Source organism: Canis aureus, chromosome 19 (genome assembly GCF_053574225.1).
Source record: "Canis aureus isolate CA01 chromosome 19, VMU_Caureus_v.1.0, whole genome shotgun sequence".
NCBI classification, from domain to species: domain Eukaryota; kingdom Metazoa; phylum Chordata; class Mammalia; order Carnivora; family Canidae; genus Canis; species Canis aureus.
Genome location: NC_135629.1, coordinates 23,747,871 through 23,769,049, shown reverse-complemented (window position 1 = coordinate 23,769,049; position 21,179 = coordinate 23,747,871). Strand labels below are relative to the sequence as shown.

The 21,179-nt window shown below is 35.0% G+C and overlaps 1 protein-coding gene across 1 annotated transcript in view; it reads right to left on the bottom strand.

Moving 5' to 3' along the window:
- The window catches only part of TMF1 (TATA element modulatory factor 1), a 31,980-nt gene that overhangs the window by 10,003 nt on the left and 798 nt on the right, over nt 1-21,179 (bottom strand). Inside the window, exons 2-10 of the mRNA XM_077858105.1 lie at nt 17,240-18,435; nt 15,362-15,465; nt 14,629-14,755; nt 11,893-11,998; nt 6,056-6,198; nt 5,449-5,615; nt 5,007-5,163; nt 1,666-1,758; nt 607-763 (exon numbers count right to left, since the gene is read on the bottom strand). Coding sequence (XP_077714231.1) covers nt 607-763; nt 1,666-1,758; nt 5,007-5,163; nt 5,449-5,615; nt 6,056-6,198; nt 11,893-11,998; nt 14,629-14,755; nt 15,362-15,465; nt 17,240-18,435 — 2,250 coding nt within the window. The remainder of the gene's footprint in view (nt 1-606; nt 764-1,665; nt 1,759-5,006; nt 5,164-5,448; nt 5,616-6,055; nt 6,199-11,892; nt 11,999-14,628; nt 14,756-15,361; nt 15,466-17,239; nt 18,436-21,179) is intronic.

The following is a 21,179-nucleotide window of genomic DNA, read 5'->3' as shown; positions in this document are numbered from 1 at the left end:
CAAACTACAGTTAGTTTTAGCCATAGAAAGGGCACATGAAATTTTCATCAGTCAGCTTCTGGGATACACACACACACACACAATTTATCTGTACTTGCATAAACATCTTAGAATAATTATTTTCTTAACAGCAGCACAGAAGGGCAACCTGGGACATTTCTATACAAAAGACTCTCAAGACTCCACAGAATCTGTCTAGTAAAGTCTGACTGGGATCCTCCTGAGACCTATCTCTGCTCGTGGAATTCTACCAAGGACCAGAACCATATCTGATCTCTACCTCCTACATTATTACAGACAAGCTAGAAAGAGGTCAGATGTAGCAACAGACAAGGAAAAAAATGAGAACAGCTGTCTGTAAAAATGATAAGATGACATGGAAGTATTTGGATAATATTTGACACACTGTGTAAGGGAAAACAAGTGGTCTGAAAAAGTCAATTAGAATATTAGAAAATAAAAGCAAGAAAGGAGAAGACGTAAAACTCTACAAGTTAGACATAAAGTGTAACTATCAGATCAAATGAATTTCAATTTCATACCATTCTACTTCTATAAATAAAAGGAAAGGGCTTCTACATTGAACATAAGAACTAAAGCAGTTACCAAGCCTATCAGAAAGATTCTTCTCTAACTTCTCCCACGATGACGTTTGGGACCCTAGAGTTGCTTGCAAGTTTTCTATCTGTCGAAGCAATGGTCTTGTCGTTGATGAAACACTTTGACTCAGCTCTTGGTTTCGATTTTCTGCTTCCTGGAGTCTCTAAATCATGAAATTCTTAAATCATTACCACTAATAACAATGAAAACTCTAAAAACACTAGCAAATAAACTTTATGAAAGAATTCTGGAAAATATTATTTTCCCAAGATAAAATTGTTTTGTAGTTACATTCTTTTCTAATTATTCAATCTGTAAGTTAGAGCTAGGATGCATAACAGTATCTAAGGGAGTGCTTCTTTTCTAACAAAAAGAAGTTTGATTATCTTCAGGTAAAAAAGACCATCATCCAAACCTCCCAGCAGTTGCCTCATCATCCATATATTTCTAAGTATTTAAAAAAACAGAAAGATCAACTGGAGTTGTACTTTGTCTCCTTTTCCCGTGCATGTTCACTGACTGAAAATTAACAGAATAGTGGAAAAACTGGCACCGAGGGCACTGAGGTGGCTCAGTTGGTTAAGCATCTGCCTTTGGTTCAGGTTATGATCTCAGGGTCCTGGGATTAAGTTCCACATCAGGCTCCCTGCTAAGCGGGGAGTCTGCTTCTCTCTCCCCCTCTGCCACTCCCTCTGCTTATGCCGTCTCTCATTGTCTCTCTCTCAAATAAATAAATAAAATCTTAAAAAAAAAAAAAACTGACACTGATTATCTGCCCCACAGTAATGAAAGACTGATAAACTAGCTATAACAAATGAAAAAACAATACTAACACAAAATAAATCTATCAGTATAAAATTATTTTCTATAAAACAAAATTAGGGCTTTTTGTGTTTATTTTTTAGGGTGTCCACTCCTGTTTTATTCATATAAGCCACAAAAATACAGCAAATGATAAAGTATGGTAGTAATCTCAATTCCATGAACATTATCCCCACTGAATCCTTTCTTTTATTTCTAGGAAAACACATCTTGGATTTGTGTTTAGGAAAACTGTGACAGTACCTGCTGGAGTTCACTAATCTCATGGCGTAAATAATCCTCTTTTCTGGCAGCCGCCTGTTCTGCACGTTGCAGTGCCAACCTAAGATCTCCAACCTATATGAGGAGAACCAATACAATCACAAACAGTATCAAAACACTAATTATAGTTTCCTAACTACATACTGTGTTGTCAACACAATAGGTTTATGTATATTTACACTATCCAATGAGCTTTTACATGATTATCACACATACCATTTACCAAGTAATTCTAAACTGAACGTCTGTATACTTAATATATACTTAGAAAAGCATTGTTAGACCAAAAAAAAAAAAAGGCATAATAGGCACAGCCACTGCCATACAATATAGGAGAGACAATGCATCTATTAATGTTTGCAATGTAAGGCAGAATGAAATAGCTATAAAAGCTAACTGCTATACTCATACACAGCTGCAAATGTAAACTACAACAGTCTTTTTGTAGAACATTATGGCAACATGTTAAAGCAATCATAGAACTCTCACCTTTCACCTGGTTATCCTAGTCTCAAGAATTTACTTAACAGAAGCAGATCTAAACATAGAAAGATACTCCCTACACTATTAGCTGGACTAGCAAAACCAGACAAAACAGGAAATATTCTAAATATCCATTAGTAGTAATCTATTTTGTGAATTTTGAAAGAACATGAATATTCTCATTAAAAATTATGATGAGGGGACCCCGGGGTGGCTCGGTGGTTTAGCGCCTGCCTTTGGCCCAGGGCGTGATCCTGGAGACCCAAGATCAAGTCCCACATCGGGCTCCTGGCGTGGAGCCTGCTTCTCCCCTCTGCCTGTGCCTCTGCTTGTCTGTCTTTCCTAAATGAATTTTTTAAAAAATCTTTAAAAATGATGATTAATGTGGGGACGCCTGGCAGTCAGTTGAGCATCTGACTCCTGATTTCAGCTCTGGGTCGTGATCTCAGGCTCTTGAGATCAGCCCCCTGTTGAGAGTCTGCTTCTCTCCCTCTCCCTGTCTCTGCCCCTCCCCTCACTTGTGCGTGCACACTCTCTCATAAAATAAATAAATCTTTTTAAAAAATTATGGTGAATGTAAGGAATATGGAAAAATTTATAATTTAATCTTAAACAAAAAACTATTATATATATGTATATATATATATATGATACCAATGATAAAAAAATACATATCAGAGATAAGGACAAGAAATTAATAACCAAAATTGACATTACTTATAGAGGTGATTTTTCTCTTTAAAGATTTTATTTGAGGGCAGCCCTGGTGGCTCAGCAGTTTAGCGCCACCTTCAGCCCAGGGCGGGATCCTGGAGACCGGGATGGAGTCCCATGTCAGGCTCCTGGCATGGAGCCTGCTTCTCCCTCTGCCTATGTCTCAGCCTCTCTCTCTCTATGTCTCTCATGCATAAATAAATAAAATCTTTAAAAAATAATAAAATAATGATTTTATTTGAGAGAGAGGACACACATAAGGAGGTTCCACATATGTGTGGAGGTAAGTGTATAGATTTACATTTTCTAGTATTTACAAATAAAAACACTGAAAAAAATAACCCAAACACTAGTAAAATGGTTACTTATAGGCAAAGAAAGAGGATAGGGAGGAGTTAAGTTGGAAGCAAATGTCTTAATATATTTATATAGCTTTCACTTTGGAATCATGTAAAAATGTTTTACATACTTGCATAAAATTAAATCAAAACTGCTTTGGGGTCAATGAGGGAAGAATAGTCTTTTCAACAAATGGTACTGGGACAGCTGGATATCCATGTGCAAAAAACCTAAATGTGAGAGTTAAGACTATAAAATTCTTCAAAGGAAACAAGTGAAAACCTGCATGACCTTGGGTTAAGCAATGGAGTCTTCAATATGACACTCAAAGTAGAGGCAACAAAAGAAAAAAATAGGTAAGTCAGACTTCAAAATTGTTAAAGGTCTACATCAAAGGACATTAAGAAAATGAAAGACAACCTATAAAATGGGAAAGAATATTTGCAAATACTACATCTGATAAGGATCTAATGTGCAGAATACATAAAGAATTCTAACAACTCACCAATTTTTAAAAATCCCAATTTAAAAATGGGCAAAGGATTTGAGTAATCAAATAAATTTCTCCAAAGAAGTTGCAGTAAGATATAAATGGCCAGGGGAGCCTGGGTGGCTCAATCCATTAGGTGTCTGATTCTTGATTTCAGCTATCTTAGAGTTGTGGGACTGAACCTCACATTGGGCTCCTCATTCATCAGGGAGTCTGTTGGAGATTCTTTCTCCCCTTCTCGTTCTGCCCCTCCCCCTCCTCAAATAAATAAATCTTTAAAAAAACAAAATAAAACAAAGATACATATGGCCAGTAAGCACATAAGAAGATGGTTAACATCGTTAGTCATTAAGAAAATGTAAACAAGCACATCACAATCAGGTACCATTTCACACCCACTAAAAGGGCTATAATGAAAAAAAAAAGAAGACAATAACAAACAAATACTGGCAGATGTAGACCATCATATATTGCATAAATTGCATATATTCCATAAAATGGTGCAATTGCTATGGGAAAGTCTGGCAGATCCTCAAAAAGTTATATATAGGGTTATTATACTGACCTGAAGGTATATGTCTAGAAGAATTTAAAATAAATGTTCATACAAAAACTTGTAAATGAATGTTTATAGCAGTATTAACCATAATAACCAAAAAGTGAAACTAATCCAAATATCTAACAACTGATGATTTTATAAGAAAAAGCCTGGGGATGCATGAGTGGCTCAGCAGCTGAGCATCTGCCTTCAGCTCAGGGCATGATCCCAGGATCTGGGAGCTCCTTGTGGGGAGCCTGCTTCTCCCTCTGCCTATGTCTCTGCCCCTCTCTCTCTGTCTCTCATGAATAAATAAATAAAATCTTTAAAAATTAAAAAAAATTAGAAAAAAGAAAAAGCCTGACAAATTTCAGTTTTCCTCCTCTATCTGAACTACATGGACTCCCACAGATGTTAAGAATAAACTCAGGAGTTATATGGATTCTCCTAAAATTATAAGGAATGTTTAATATTTATCTGCATATGTTCGGTAACGCAGTCTTTGCTTTTCATAATATTCTTAAGTCTGAAAGTCACAAAAAATAAGAAATACAGTACAATATAAGCATTACTTTAACAGTTTAAAAAACACATAATTAAGATTGGCACAGTCCAGTACTCCTAGAAAAGCATCCAGTAAGATTAGAAATGTAACACAAGTAACACTTTATATTTTGATTCAAACTAACTAATGTATTCTTTAATTTGCAAAAGCACAACTCTTTTAAAGACTAATGTAACTCATAATCTGTTGCTTACTTGAATTGCTAATGTTTCTTGCTGCTGACGGGCTTCTTCTTGGGCCTTCTCTAGTGCTGCAGAAAGTTCTTCTTTAGCTTTCATTTCACGACTTAGAGCAGCTTCCTGTGCTTCACTATCCTTTGCAGCATTGGCTTTGTGGAGATCAGTAAGTTCTCTTAAAAAATTAGATAATTTCTATTTAAAATAGTTCATTACATTGCCAAATTAGTGAAGTTTACATGTAGATTTCCATAAGACTCATGCAATGAGGGAGAGTTTACCACATAATAAATACCAACTACAATAAGGACTCTTTTGTACTTGCTTTGACCAATTACATGTTCATATATAGCCAAGTTTATAAATATTGTTAGTGATTAGATAACAGAAAAAGTATTTCTTCAACATCCCATTCTGATAATTAATTTTAAATGGGTTGCATATCTGTTCATTTTCTTACTTGTATGCACTATCCAGAGCAGCCTGAATACTTCGGTTCTTTTCTTCAAGTTCATCCATGTCTACCTGAAGTCGGCCAAGATCCTTCTCTTGGCGTTCTACCACAGAATTTAGTTTTTTAATGTTTTCTCTATGCTGTTTCTCAACTTCTTCTTTGCCATCAAGAACCTATATTGTAAAAACAGACAAAAGTATTTTTCAATAAGTAATACTATAGTAAAGGTGTCTGGGTGACTCAGTAGGTTAAGCATCTGCCTTTGGTTCAGGTCATGATCCCGGGGTCCTGGGATCCAGCCCCACATGGGGCTCCCTGCTCAGTGGGGCATCTGCTTCTCCCTCTCTTGCTCCCCCTGCTTGTGTTCTCTCTGTCAGATAAATAAATAAAACCTTAAATAACAATACCATAGTAAATATTTGTATTCCAGGAATCTTAAGTGTTACAATAATGAAGAAAAACTTTAACACTCATTTATTAAATTGTTTGACAAATTCTTCCCACATGGTACACCTCAATAAATTATTCTAAATGTTTTACAAACTACAGCCAATTGTTCATATAGGAAGTAATAACGATTGATACATATATTTAGAGAATGGTTAACATTCACCTGTTTTAAATGTTGCAACTCTTCTTCTAGGTCTTTAACTCTTTTGTTCAGCTTTGCAATAATATTTTCATTTTCTTTGTCTTTAGCTCTTAATTTCTTAATAATGTTAGAATTATGCAGCTGCTGTTTTGAAAGTTTTTCTCCTGGCAATGGCAAAAAATAAATAAATAAATTCAAACAATGATTCCTTAAGAATCAGGATAGAATGTTTGATCTAACCAGTGACATAAAAATAATAGACTATTTTTAAAATCACACTATTGTAACCATGAATGCTAAATTGATTTGGGTAAGAAGTATCAATGAATGCTAAAATTACTAGATGAAGGATGGTAGGTAACAGGATACTTACACCTTAAAAAATCATTCCTACATATCACTTATGAATTATAAAGAGAAAAATGTGGTTTTACAAGGAGAAATCTGGCTGTCACTGCCTTAACTAAACATTCAGTATTGGCATCACCAATTGTGGCATATTAGGTATCTATTGATGTAATGGAGTGGTAGGTACACAGTGTCGCCAATGATAATTCTTACTAGAAATTTTATCTGAATCTACTCAAGAAGAAGGAGAATACGTAGGACAGGCCTGGACTCTAAGAAGTCTTCAATGTGACTAAAAGAGAGCTCTCCTAGATTGGTGGAAGACTAAAAGGACATAATGGTCAAATGCAATATAAGTTTTGACTAGATCTTGGGACAAGACAAATGACTAAGTATAAAAGTGATTTTTAGAGACAATGGAGATAAATGATGAAATATATGCCGGAGTACACTTCTGAATTAATACTGATTTTCTCAGGTATGATTATGATGCTGTGCTGGCAAAGCAAAATGTACTTGCTATTGGGAGATGGAGATTCATGAATTTAGGAGTGGACTGCAGATTCACTGCAGTATCTGTCAAAATCACAATGGCATATTTCACAAAAATTTCTTTAAAAATCCTAAAATTCATGTGGAACCACAGAAGACTTCAAACAGCCAAAGCAATCCTGAGCAAGAACACAACTGAAAATATCACATTTTGTAATTCCAAAACATGTTACAAAGCTACAGTAATCAAAACAGTATGGTACTGGCATAAAAACACGGACCAGAGGAACAGAACAGAGAGCCTAGAAAATCCACACAGAATTTAGAAATAAATTTACAACGAACTGATCTTCAACAAAGATGCCAAGAACACACAATGGGGAAAGGACAGTATGATCAATAAACAGTACTGGGAAAACTGGATAATCATAGGCAGAATGAAACTGGACCCTATGACACACCAAACACGAAAGTCAACTCAAAATAAAGACTTAACATACCTGAAACTAAAATTACTAGAAGAAAACACAGGGGGAAAAACCTTCTGACACTGGTCTTGGCAATGATTTTTTGGGTATAATTCCAAAAGCATAAGCCACAAAAGCAAACACAGACAACTGGGATTGCATCACAGTAAAATGTACTGCACAGCAAAGGAAGTGATAAACAGACTGAAGAGACAATCTGCAGAATGGAGGAAAATATTTGCAAGCCTTACATCTGATATGGTGTTAATATCCAAAATATACAAAGAACTCATAAAACTCAATAGCAAAAAACAAATAAGCCAATTAAGAAATAAGCAAAAGACATGAATAGACTTTTCTCAAAAGGTGACATATGAATGGCCAACAAGTATATGAAAAGGTGCTCAACATCACTAATCATCACAGAACGGCAAGCCAAAACACCTCACACCTGTAAGGATATCTTTTATCAACACAACAAATGATAAGAATTAGCAAGGATGTGGAGAAAAAGGAACATTAGTACACTACTGGCAAGAATATAAATTGGTACAGACACTATGGAAAACAGCATGGAGACTGCTCAAAAAGTTAAAAATAGAGATACTATATGATGCAACAACTCTACTTCTAGGCATATATCCAAAGGAATTAAAATCAGTATCTCAGAGATATGTGCATTCTGCAGCATTATTCACAACAGCCAAGTTATGGAAATAACCTATCCATCAATGGATAAATGCCTAAAAAAAATGTTGTGTGCAGAGAAATACAAAGAATTATAAGATAATACTATGAAGATTATATGCTGACAAACTGGACAACCTAGCAAAAAAATGGATAAATTCCTAGAAACATAAAATTTCCCCGAATTGAATGAGAAAATAACAAGAAAATTTGAATAGGCCAGTTGCTAGTAACAATATTGAATTGGTAATCAAAAGACTCCTCCCTCAAAAGACCAGGACCAGATGGCTTCAGAGCTGAATTCTACCATTTAATAAAGAATTAATACCTATTCTTCTCAAACTGTTTCAAATAATAGAATGGAAAAAGAAATTTTTCAAATTTATTGTATGAGGCCAGCATTATCCTGATAAGAAAGCCAAAGACACACAAAACAAAACAAAACAATAGGTCAATATCCCTGGTGAACAAAGAAGTAAAAATCCCCAACAAAATATTAGCAAACTGAATTCAACAATATGTTAAAAGGATCATACCATATGATTTCACTTATATGTGGGATTTAAAACGCAAAACAAAAAAACAAAAACAAGCAAACAAAAAACCCCTCAAAAACAGAAAAAAAAAAAAAAAATGGTGGTTGCCAAAGGGGAAGTGGGAGTGGGGGACTGAAATAGGTGAAGTGGATTAAGAGGTACGAACTTCCAGTTACAAAATAAATAAGTCAGTGAAAATAAATTAACAGTATAGTAAATATAGTCAATAATACAATAATGTTATATAGTGACAGATGGTGACTGTAATTATGGTGACCACTGAGTAATGTATAGAATTGCTGAATCACTATGTTGGACACCTGAAACTAATATAACACTGTATGTAGTTATACTTGAGTAAAATGTTGTATTTTATACACAAATGCTCAACTTGTTTTTGCTATCTAAAATTGTGAATATTTTCCCAATTTATTAAATATTCTAAGAAAGAAAAAAAAGTGGCTCTGTGTATATAAAGTAATATTATTTAGCCTTGAAAATGAAGAAAATCCAGTCATTTGTGATAATGTGGCTGAAACTGGAGGCTGAAATAAGCCAGACTCACACACTGCATGATCTTACTTATATGTGGAATATAAAAAAAAGTTTAACTCATAAAAGCAGAGAGTAAAATGCTGGTTACCAGGGATGAGGGAAATGTAAAGATACTAATCAAAGGGTACCAAGTTTTAATTATGCAGGTGAATAAATTCTGCAGATCTGACGTATAGAATGGTGACTACTGTTAATAATACTATATCATACACTTGAAATTTGCTAACAGAATTGATCTTAAGAGTTCTCATATGAAAAGATATTAACTACAAGAGATGACTGATATGTTAATTAGCTTGACTGTGGTAATCATTTTACAATGTACACATGTATCAAAAATTACATGCAATTTTTATTAGTCAATTATACCTCAATAAACTGGGAAAAAAAGAATTTAGAAGAATTTTTTTTCTTTTCTTTTCTTTTTTTTTTTTTTTTAAAGATTTTACTTATTTATTCATGAGAGCGAGAGGCAGAGACATAGGCAGAGGGGAGGGGAGAAGCAAGCTCCATGCAGGAAGCCCGATGTGGGACTGGATCCCACAAGTGGGACTCAATCCGGGACTCTAGGACCAACCACGCCCTGAGCCAAACACTGCTGTTCAACTGCTAACCCACCCAGGTGTCCCTAGAAGTGGAATGTTCTTATCTGTCACCTACATTCAAATGGTTTGGAAAAAGGAAGTGTATGTGTGGGCAGAAAGATATGAAGTAGGTGTGCCTAGATGTTAATAATTAATGAAGCAAGATAATAATCAGCTACTCATTGTAATGTGCTTTCAGCTTTGAGTCTTTCAGATTTTCAGCTGTGAATTTAAAAATACTTTTGGGTGAGGCGTGCTTGGAGTGGCTCACTCTGTTGAGTGTCTGCGGCTCAGGTCCTGATCTTAGAGTCCTGGGATCAAGCCCCATGGGGCTCCTGGCTCAGGGGGAAGTCTGCTTTTCCCTCTCCCTCTGCTCCTCCCCCATCACTTGTGTGCTCTCTTTCTGTCTCAAATAAATCAATAAAATCTTTTAAAAAAATACTTCTGGGGGATAGAGAAGCAATAAATAAATAATCCCATATGAAATCATTCTGTTTTCAGTATAAAGAAGTTCATTAAGCAAAAGAGAACATCAACCCACCTCCTACCTAAATTAATAAATACTCAAATAGTGACACCCGATATAAATACTTTAAGTATTTTTTTTTTAATTATGAAACCAGGGGCATCTGGATGGCTAGGTTGGTTAAGCGTCTGCCTCTGGCTCGAGTCATAATTCCAGGGTCCTGAGATGGAGCCCAGCATCTGACTCCCTGTCAGTAGTGAGTCTGTTTCTCCCTCTCCTTCTGCCCCTCTGCCTGCTTGTGCTCACTTTCTCTAATAAATAAATAAAATCAAAGTAAAGTAAAATAAAATAATAAAATAAAATAAAAATGAAATGAAATAAAATAAAGAAACCATGCACACAGCCTTCCCCTCAGTCTCTTGTAACACAGGCAGTTCACTACCTTAACATGTCTTGAGATAATGATTATCTCTTTTATTAACTCTCCCTTCATTCTTCTATTGCAGTGTAGGCCATGTTTTATAATTATCATTATCTGTATACTTACATTTCCCTCTCATTAGTTTGTAAGTTCCTAAAGGACAGGAATTATTGTATCAAACATAGTATCTGACACACCAACTGTTAAATATTAGCTGAATAAATGAAAAAGAAAAACAGGGTAAAACTCATTTTTCAAATACAATGACTGTTTCCAATTGTTTTCTAACACTGACTCTGGAAATTCTCTTAAGTTCAATGATTTAAGCACAGAAATGTTCATCTAAAAACTATTTGTAATATTAACATTTTAGAAATAAATGTACATTAGAAAAAGAATAAAATAAATTATGGTCTATGGCCATATAATGGACTTTAAAAGCCATTAATAATGCTAGCAAAGCATTTAATAGCATAGGGAAATGTAAAAGAATTATGAAAATGTAAAAGATTACAAATTAAATACGTAACCTTAATTATGCTTAACAATGTATTAAAAACGCATTAAAAAAGAACTAGAAGAAATTGACAGTTCCCTATAAAATGGGTTATGATCTATTTTTTCTTCCTCTGTCTCCTAAAACTTTAAAAATTTCTCCAAGTAGCAAGTGTAATTCTTACAACTAGAAAAAGTTTAAAAATTTAATCACCTTTTCCAAAACTACCTTCTTTCCTATGATAGTACATAAAGAAATTAACACAGTGTCTATTTATAACAATTTTTCTCATGAAGGGTATTTAATTTCTACAACCTTGCTAATTTTAAGTCTTTTCACAAAATGTTAAATAATTGAAAAATTAAAACAAGAGTATAACAAAAAGTTCACTATCAAACAACTAAACAATATGATGACACCACATAGTACCCAAGACAGATATTAAAATACTATATAAATTCCAGGATAATAGCCCTCAAATACCTTGCTTCATGTGACAGCTCTAAAACCTGTTAAAAGCTCTTTTTATGGAAAAAAAAAAAAGCTCTTTTTATGAAACCACATTTATTTTTCAGCAAGTTATTCTTTTTTACTCTAGGAAAAAGAAGGCTACATATAACGCATCTCTGCTTCTATATATATTGCTCCCCATTCTTCCATATATTGTCACCTACCATTTCTGAGGTTTAAGCACAAACTTTTCTTGCTTCCAAGTGTTTTTTATTAAGAAGTAGCAGCTAATCAGGTGGCAAGAATTTTTCCCATTCTTACAGTATTTTTCATAGTTAACTAAATACTTTACGCACCTTCTTCCATTAGCCCTCGGATCTGCTCATCTTTCTCTTTCAAAAGGTCTGAAGTCTCACTGCTATTTAATCTAGTAGCAAGTTCTTCTTTTATACTTTTGATTTCCTAATTAAAAAAAAATGTGAATATCATAAGGAATTACTTTCATTCTGGGCATATTTTTCAATTTTTTCCATATCCAAAGAAGTCATCAATAATCAAATTCTCGATAAAGATCTGTAAGTTTTATTCTGTTAAACTAAGTTTATTATTACCTTGGTTAATTAAGTAAACAGTTTTCAAACAACACAGAAAACCAGAATTCACGTATAAACAAGTTTTAATATGGAAATGCAAATGAGGGGATCCCTGGGTGGCTCAGTGGTTTGGCGCCTGCCTTGGGCCCAGGGTATAGTCCTGGAGACCCAGGATCGAGTCCCACATCAGGCTCCCTGCATGGAGCCTGCTTTTCCCTCTGCCTGTGTCTTTGCCTCTCTCTCGATCTGTGTCTCCCATGAATAAATAAATAAAATCTTTAAAAAAAAAAATGCAAATGCAAATGAGAATAAGTTAACTTTCAATACCTTTCTTGAGTATCTCTATACACATACTTTTTTCAGGTGAAGTATAATATTTGGAAGAACATATGTCTCTATTTTTCACTGTTTTTTTTCCCTCATCTAAAACTTGTACTTGCTAGTGCATTGTGAAATAAGAGAAAACATAATAAGGTTCAACCTACTTTAATAAGGCAGAGATTCAGCACAAACATGTCAAGACAGTTTATCTTTCAAAACCACAATGGAGAAGTATGTATGGTGATGGGAAAAGTGTTGTATAATCATACTTAAAATTAGGTTTTAAGCAATGATCTGAAACCAAACAACAGCTAAAAACAACTAACAACAGGTATTTAAACCATGCATTATACCCATTATTTTATCCTCACAACAATCCTATGAGGGAGGTATTTTATTCAATTACACAAATAAGAAAACTAAGACGCTGAGAGACTGAATAAACTTTGAAGGTCAGAGAGCTATTAAGTGGTAGAGTTTAACTTGAAACCAGGTGTTTTTTCTTAATATTTTATTTATTTATTTGAGAGAGTGAGCGAGAGAGCGCAAATGGAGAGGAGCAGAGGGAGAGTTTTGGAAAAGCTGACTCTCCACTGAGCGGGGAGCTGGAAATAGGACTTGAGGACTAGGACGTAAGCCAAAGGCAGAGCCTTAACCAACTGAACCACCTAGGCACTGGAAACCAGGTTTGAGTCCACAAAGCCCATAAGCCCATTCTCTGAACCATTCACAATACTGCTGTGTATTTTCCAACTGTCAAAATTTGATTCATCCATCGAGGCCCAATAAGACTCTCCTGCCTTCCATGAAACTTTCCTTAATTCCCCCGGTCAGAATTCATCCTGTGATACCATTCCAAACTGCTTCTTCATTTTTATCTCTAATTTGTTTCATTCTACCTAGTACTATGTAAGTGTTGACATTATCTGTTTTCCATCACTAGAAAAGCAAACTCTTCGCTTAAGGGAATTCAATTCACCCTGAATTTCCTATAGATCCTAAGTAGGGGGATCATATATAGCAGTACACATAAAACGTGTTAAAACTTAGGGCCCAAGCTTTTCCCACCTATACTCAATGGTTTGGGTCTATCTTAGATCTACAATTCAAAGTACATTACAGAAAACAAGCATTATTTAAAATCTGATTTCTCAATTAGACTGGTCCAGATGGAATACAGTAGGGACAAGAAAAAGTAAGTTGGTTAGGTAGTCTCAAGTTATTGTCAAGTTATTGTATCTGACATGAGTTACCTAATTAAAGCAACCTAAGCAGAAGGAAGTATATGACTTACTTCTCTTCTGTAACAGTATACAAAGAAAAAATATAAACATTAACACTGTCAAGAAGGAAAGCAGCTTAGCTGAAAAGGGCTAATGATGAGAAATGTTATTACTAAGAGTTGGGATAGAAGAAATAATTACTAACCTTATCTGGTTACCAATTTTTGAAATAGCCAACTGCTATAAATGGTAAGAATTAAAACAGTGGCTCCCAAACAGGAGTGATTTTGTTCTTAAGAGGACATCTGGCAAAGTCTGCCAACATTTTCAATGATCACAACTTGGGGAAGGGAGTGATGGATATGCACTGGGAGATGCGGAGGTGAGGGTGACACTGGTGTCTTGTAGTTAGAGCCCTGGATGCTGGTAAACATCCTACAATGCACAGAACAGTCCCATACAACATAAAATTATCCAGCCCAAAATGTGAATAGTACTGCGGCTGAGAAATCCTGTATTAGAATAAATCAATACTGTGCCTCACAAGAGTCACTAACTCTTACAATCCCTTTATTTTAAAATTATTTTGACTTGAAGAAACACATAGATTTGAAGCAGTTAGTAACAAACGAGAGTAATGATACTTAAAAAAAAATTTATACAGTGCACTTAGGTTTATTTATTTTGATGAAATTATCATTTATGAAAATTATTCTAATGATCCTAGCTATATATACAAGGGACTTATAGATGAATTATACAAACACTGGTTTAGATTTGTTTAAAGTATCAAAAATCTGTAAGTCTAAAGGTATTAAGAAATCTATAATTTGTTAATATACTAGATGGTATCCTTTAATCTTCTTTTTTCCATACCAAAATATTATGAATGCATCCCTCAAAAAATCCACATCTGTATTGAATTTAATTAATATTATTTTTAACTTTCATTTACCTTTTTAGCAGCATCTCTCTCTTTGCAGGCTAGCTGAACTTTCTTTTCTGCTTCTGCAATTCTTTGAGTAAACTCATCTTTCAAGGAAGAAATGCTGCTGCTTTCTTCTTTTACTCTAAACATTTCACTAAATTAAAAACAACAGACAGAAATACTTGTTTACATATTCCTAGGGTAACAAGAGGAGTGCAGTTGTTTCCAAAAGGAAATAATATTTTCTTCAATATATACTTTACTAAAATTGGTTAGTTTTAAGCCTGTTAACTTTTAAAAGACAAATTATCTGCTTAATTTATTTTAAAACATCTCAGTGAAAACCCATTAGAAGTCAAAATGTCACCAATATTTGATGTGTAAAAATAAGAGAAAGGTAAACAAAATTTTTCAGTTTTCAATCTGTTAACATTTTACTAACCACCTCCTTACGGCAAATATTCAGTGTTTTTCTAATATCATAGTTTTCTTTAAATACAAGTTTTCAATCTCTAATAGTAAAAAGGAAAAAGGTTTTTTGTTTTGTTTTTCCACATACTTCTCTTCAGTGCCAAAGGTAATATAGTAAAGATAATTTGAGGAGAAATCTATAGTTGAGAATTGAAATATTATTCCATTTTCAACAACTGTACACAAGTTAAATTTTAAACATTTTAGTTTTAAAAACATTCTTAAATAATAACCAAGTATTTAGGCCTCTGCAAAACATAAAATTATGCACATCTGTAAAAATACTTACTCTTTCAGATTATCATAGGCTTCTTCTAGAAGTGCTTTTTCTTTACTAAGAGATAATAACTGAGCCTCCCTTTTATCCAGTTTTTCATTCAGAAATTCAACTCTCTGAATAAGGAGAATATACAAAAAGTCAAATATTTAACTGAAAAAAACATTTCTACATGCAGGTGATAAGTTGTAAAGATAATCTAATCACTATTATAAATAAAAGTGTTATCTCATAAAAGGAATTAAAACAATACTGAGAACACAGAGGATTCAGAACAACAAGAACTCATACATCGTTGGTAGGAGAGTATAAATTAGTGCAACCACATAGCTGGTAGGAGTATAAATTAGTAAACCACATTGGAAAACAATTAGTCAATATCTAACTGAAGATCTACACACTCTTTAATGTAGAAAATTCTTTTAGATATGCTTTAGAGAAAAGTCTTGCATAAATATACAAGAATATTTACAAGTTTGTTACAGCAAAAACCTAGGAAAGATGTGCACATCCACCAAAAGAGGAAGGGAAATAGAGAAAATAAAAAAAAGATCAAAGGGGGCTTTAAACCTCTAGTAATATTCTGTATCTTTGCTGGGTAGTGGATATAAAAGTGTTTTTCCATATTATTCTTTAATCCAAATATGTGTACCTTTTTTTTTTTTAGTATGATACTTTGCATTTAAAAAATAAAAGTAATTTTAGATAATCATTAGACATGTAACTTAAAAAAATCTCCAGAATATACCAGTATAAAGCTAAACGAAAAGGAATGGTTAGAATATCTTACTCCTTAGGTCTTGCGGAAGTAGTGATAAAGTTGTGTATGAGGGGAGGAATGACGATTTTATGCACTAAAAAAAATAGTCTTACCTGATTGAGGTCTAGATTAATTTAGAAATCACTTACCTTCGGAAAGTAGCTCAAAATTATTTTATTGATACTAAACAGTATTGGTTTCAGGAATTCAAACCACTATTATAGCTAGAGCATGGCATTTCATTTGTGAATAATATTAAACCTAAGTAACAGAATCTGGCACTTTTTTTTTGCATTAAATAATTCAATACATGGCACTTACAGGACATTTCTTCAAGACATCCTATATCTCAGAGGAGTCTATTAAAGATGCCAAATCCAACTCAATTTCTATATCTAAAAATCATAGGAAAAACCAAAACTGTGACTTATGTTAAAGAATTTACACCACTTTTCTTTTATAGGTATTAGGTAGAAGCAATTTGTTATTCCTAAGCAATACCATTCATTGTTCCTTGGACATTTCCCATTCTTATTCATGTAAGATAGCTATCAGGGAAACATCAAAATAACATAAAAGAGAAAACAAACAAGGAATTAATAATAACAGAAACACATCAATAATGAAAGACTACACTTAAGATTTGCTACAAATAATGTGAACATGCGAAATTTTTTTTGATGTAAGAAAAACCATATAATATTCGTTTCAGCATCTTTACCTACAAAGGATTTGAAGATATACATTTGCATAAGACAATCCTTCACAAAATGACAAACGAGCACAGCATACAAAAACCATAGGTGAAAAGACTCAACAGTACTGGCGCAAGATGGAGACTTTTTTATGCTTAGTTATACTGAAATAGCGATTTATGTTATCATAGTTGCCGCAGAGAAATTTCAAGTAATTTAGTATCAGTAATTGATCAGTTTTAAAATCCTTAATGCTACACCTGTGTCAAAATGCCTGTCTTAAAAACAAAACAAAACAAAAACAAAATGCCTGTCTTTTTTAGTCAGTAACAATCATCATACAATACTGAATGTTAAAAATAAACAGTGATTAAAAACAATGATTTAATCTCTATAAGGCATATCCCCAAATCCCTTTCTGGTTTCTAGAGTTACCTTGCAAACATCTTCCTTCTCAGAATGCGCTTCTGGCTTACTTTCAGCAGCTTCATGCTGCTCAGCCACCTTGTCTAAGACAGTATGTCCTTCATTTATTGGTGTAGCAGAAATCAAAATATCAGGCTGTTCACAATTAACAGGCGTTGCACTTCGTCCACTTTCTTCCATTTCTGTATCCTCATTGGGTATAATTAAAGTTTCATTCACTACTTCTTCAGATTTTCCTTCAACTGATTCATTTATTTTAGTCTTTGGAGTCGAAGGATTAACTATAATAGGTACTAAAGGATATCCCTTGCCTGACAGTTCATCATCTGAATTGATTTCGCTTACACTACGGCTATCTAATGACTGTACACTAAACGAGTCTATTCTTTCAAAAGCATCAGATGAGCAGCAACTCTCGGTGAGTTTTTGGAAATCATCTAAACGATTATATTCAGGACAAGCAGATGCTGAGAGAAGCTGAAAAGATGTCTGCATCAAGTGGAGACTTGATTTTGAATCTGTAGTCTCTTGTCTCGAACTTGCTGAGCTCTCACTTATTACACTTTCATGATCTAAAACTTCAATGTCACTGGTGGTAGAAGTACCAGATGAGAAGGTACTGACGGGAGGAGAAGGTGTGTTACTCTGTCTGTCTTCATGTTTTTGTTCCTTAGCTTCCAAAACCATGTCCTTTGTTTCTGCCATAGACATATTAGATATATTTTCTCCAGTTGTTTTCACATTAATTACACTTTCAGACACTTTCAAACGTACAGTTGATACCTTCATATCAGGTTCTTTATTAATTGTTTCTTCACACTTGCCCTCAGTTTTAGGTGACAGAGAATCGACTGCCAGAGTTTCCCCTGATACACACTGAGTAGAGTCTTTTACTTTTGACTCAGTTGTTTCAGATGTTCTTGACTGTCCAGTGTGCAAGGATTCCTGTAAAGTGCTTTTCACTTCTTCTTCTGGTCGTTGTGATTTAGCTGGTGGTTTTGATACCACTGGACTCTTCTGAATGGTCTGGACATCCGTAGAAGAGAGAAAGGCACTAAAGAAATTTTCAGATTCATCTACCACAGTTCTCCGAACTGGCTTTGTAATTGCTTTAGGAGAGGCTACTGGCTGACTCTGAGGTTCAGTATTTGACTTTAACCCCCAGGTTGAAGTATCCCATCCTCCACTGACAGGGGGACTTATTCCTTTAAGAGAAAATATCCATATGTGTTAAAAGAGAAAAAAAATATATATATATACATTTTATGTTATTACAATCATTATAAGTCAATATAAAGAAACTTAAAAAAAAAAAAAAGGAAACTTATGCTTTACGACTTACAATTTGGACCTGTTAAGCTCCCTGCTGACTGTATAATTAATTAGGTTATTGTTGAACTTCGGGTCTAAAGAGGAAAACTGGTATGGATCTGCCCAAAAGGAACTAGGAGCAAAGGTTAGGAGACCAAAATGGATCTGACCTACCAGAAGCAAGTATGTTATTCCCTCATATGACACATTAAGAGAGTACCAGTATACATTATATAACTCATGCTAAGTTTAAGACACACAGGATGCATCTCACAACAGACAGTACACTCACTCACAGGTCATATGTGGTCATAGCAAATTGACCCTACCTTCTATTCAGATAGTTTCATATTAATTTTATTCTTATAATATCAGTAATAAAACATGGTTATGAGTTGGACAAAGGGTAACATTCAAAAACTAAACCTAACATATTCATGACAAATGTCCTTTTCTAAAGATCAAAGTAAACTGATGGGAACAGTAGCTTCTAGAGGACAAATTCATTTTTATCCACTTAATGACAAGTTCATTCTCCAAGTGCCACTCTCCCAACTCAGTCTACAAGGAAGTTTTGTGCCCCTCCTAAGTTCCAAATTTAGGGGGAATTTAGAAGGTCTTATGAATTTCAAGGGCACCTGCTGGCTCAGTTAATGGAGCGTGTACCTCTTAGTCTCAGGGTTGAGGGTTCAAGCCCCACTGTGGATAAACAGATTACTTAAAAATAAAACATAAAAAGAGTGTTTGGGAAGCTCAGTCAGTTAAGCTTCCAACTCTTGACCTCAATTCAGTTCTTGATCTCATGTCCTGAGTTCAAGATCTGCACAGAGCTCCATGCTGGGCGTGGAATCTACTTAAATAAATAAGTAAATAAACTAAAACCTTAAAAAGAAAAAAAGTCATATGAGTTTCAAAGATGTGCATTTTTTAAGAAGTATTTTTTTATATAGATGGTAGCTTACACTAGGCCTTTTTAAAAATACTACAGAGAAAATAACTTTCTTCTGGATAAAAAAAGATGATTCAGTCACAGAAATACATGGTACTAAAAAACCCAATGATAAAAAAAATGGCATACTTACTAAAATACTTACAGCATTTCTTTTTAAAAAAATTCTTCCTTTTCTAAATTCAAAAGTGGCTGAGAAGAATTATCACAAATTCTACACAATCTGAAGTTGGTGGGGAGAGAACAAGCACTGAAAAGCTCCCCAAAACTATCACGCCCTATATTAAAGTCTACTCTGTAATATTATTTCATAAGTATGTACGATACTTTAATTGGGGGACACAGTTTTATACCCACTGGTCCAGTATACGAAAACAATGAAAAAAATGAGAAAACCGGGGATCCCTGGGTGGCTCAGCGGTTTAGCGCCTGCCTTCAGCCCAGGGCCTGATCCTGGAGACACGGGATCGAGTCCCATCGGGCTCCCTGGATGGAGCCTGCTTCTCCCTCTGCCTGTGTCTCTGCTTCTCTCTCTCTCTCTCTCTCTCTCTCATGAATAAATAAATAAATAAATAAATAAATAAATCTTTTTTAAAAAATGAGAAAACCGTAAGTAAAGATGCAAAAGAACAAGCAAGATGAAGTATGCTAATTAGTTTAATTTAGCAGGTCATCTTAATGAAAGACAGAAGTCAAATCTGCCTCTTGCAGAAACTGAAGAATGTTTTCTATAAACCCCAGGGTCATCTGACATCCACTGGTCATCCTTGAGTAAGGCAAAATAAACATGGGTGAGCAACAAATATTCATAGCACTTCACTAAATGGATATTCTGGACAACCTATTTTGAAAAGTGAATCCTGATGTGGGACACAAAGGCGAAAAGAAAAATCATTACGTTTCTTTACTACTTGCATCCCACTGACAAGTCCTTAAAACAGGCAGAGTAACATTCCTTTTAGGAACTCAGCTACCTGGATGTTAATACTTTAAGGGCAAAGGCAATCTTAGCCTGACACCCCCCGCCTCCCCAGGATCCTGTAAGTTTACTCTAACATTTATAAATTCCTTTGGGACCTCCCTTTATCTCGGCTCCCCAAGATACATGTTGGCAATAACCCTCCCAAGCATATGACCCATGGATATACCTCTGAAGAGTCTCACAATTGAGTTTTTACTGAACAGTAATAAATGACCTTTTCCTAACTAGCTAGCCTCACGCGAAGGTATAGAACGGGCCACTCCCCACGATCCCAGGGCAGCTCCTTCTGCCCATGGGTCCTGCCCCCGTGCGTTTTGCACCTTGAGAATTCTTTCCTGGCCGTGGGCTTCGAACCCTAACATCTTTTCCTACATCTACAGACGATTCAAGCCTCAGGTTTACACAGAATGAGTACCCTTACATCTAACATGTATATTCTGTTGCCTCTAAAGTTCAGAAATGCAGGGGGCGTCTGGGGAAAAGCAAGTTGAGTGACTCCCCACCCCCACCCCCCACCCCCCGACAAATGTCACCTTCTATCCCTGACACCCAAATGCTGGAGTGTTCCTTAGACCTAGAGCCAAAGCAGCTGAGGATCCCTGAAAGGCTCGGCTCAAGAGAGGTGACCAGGGGAGACGCAGCCCGTCGGAGAGTCCCGGTCCGACCCGCACGGGGGGTACCTCCCCCTCCCCCCCCCCCCCGGCTGC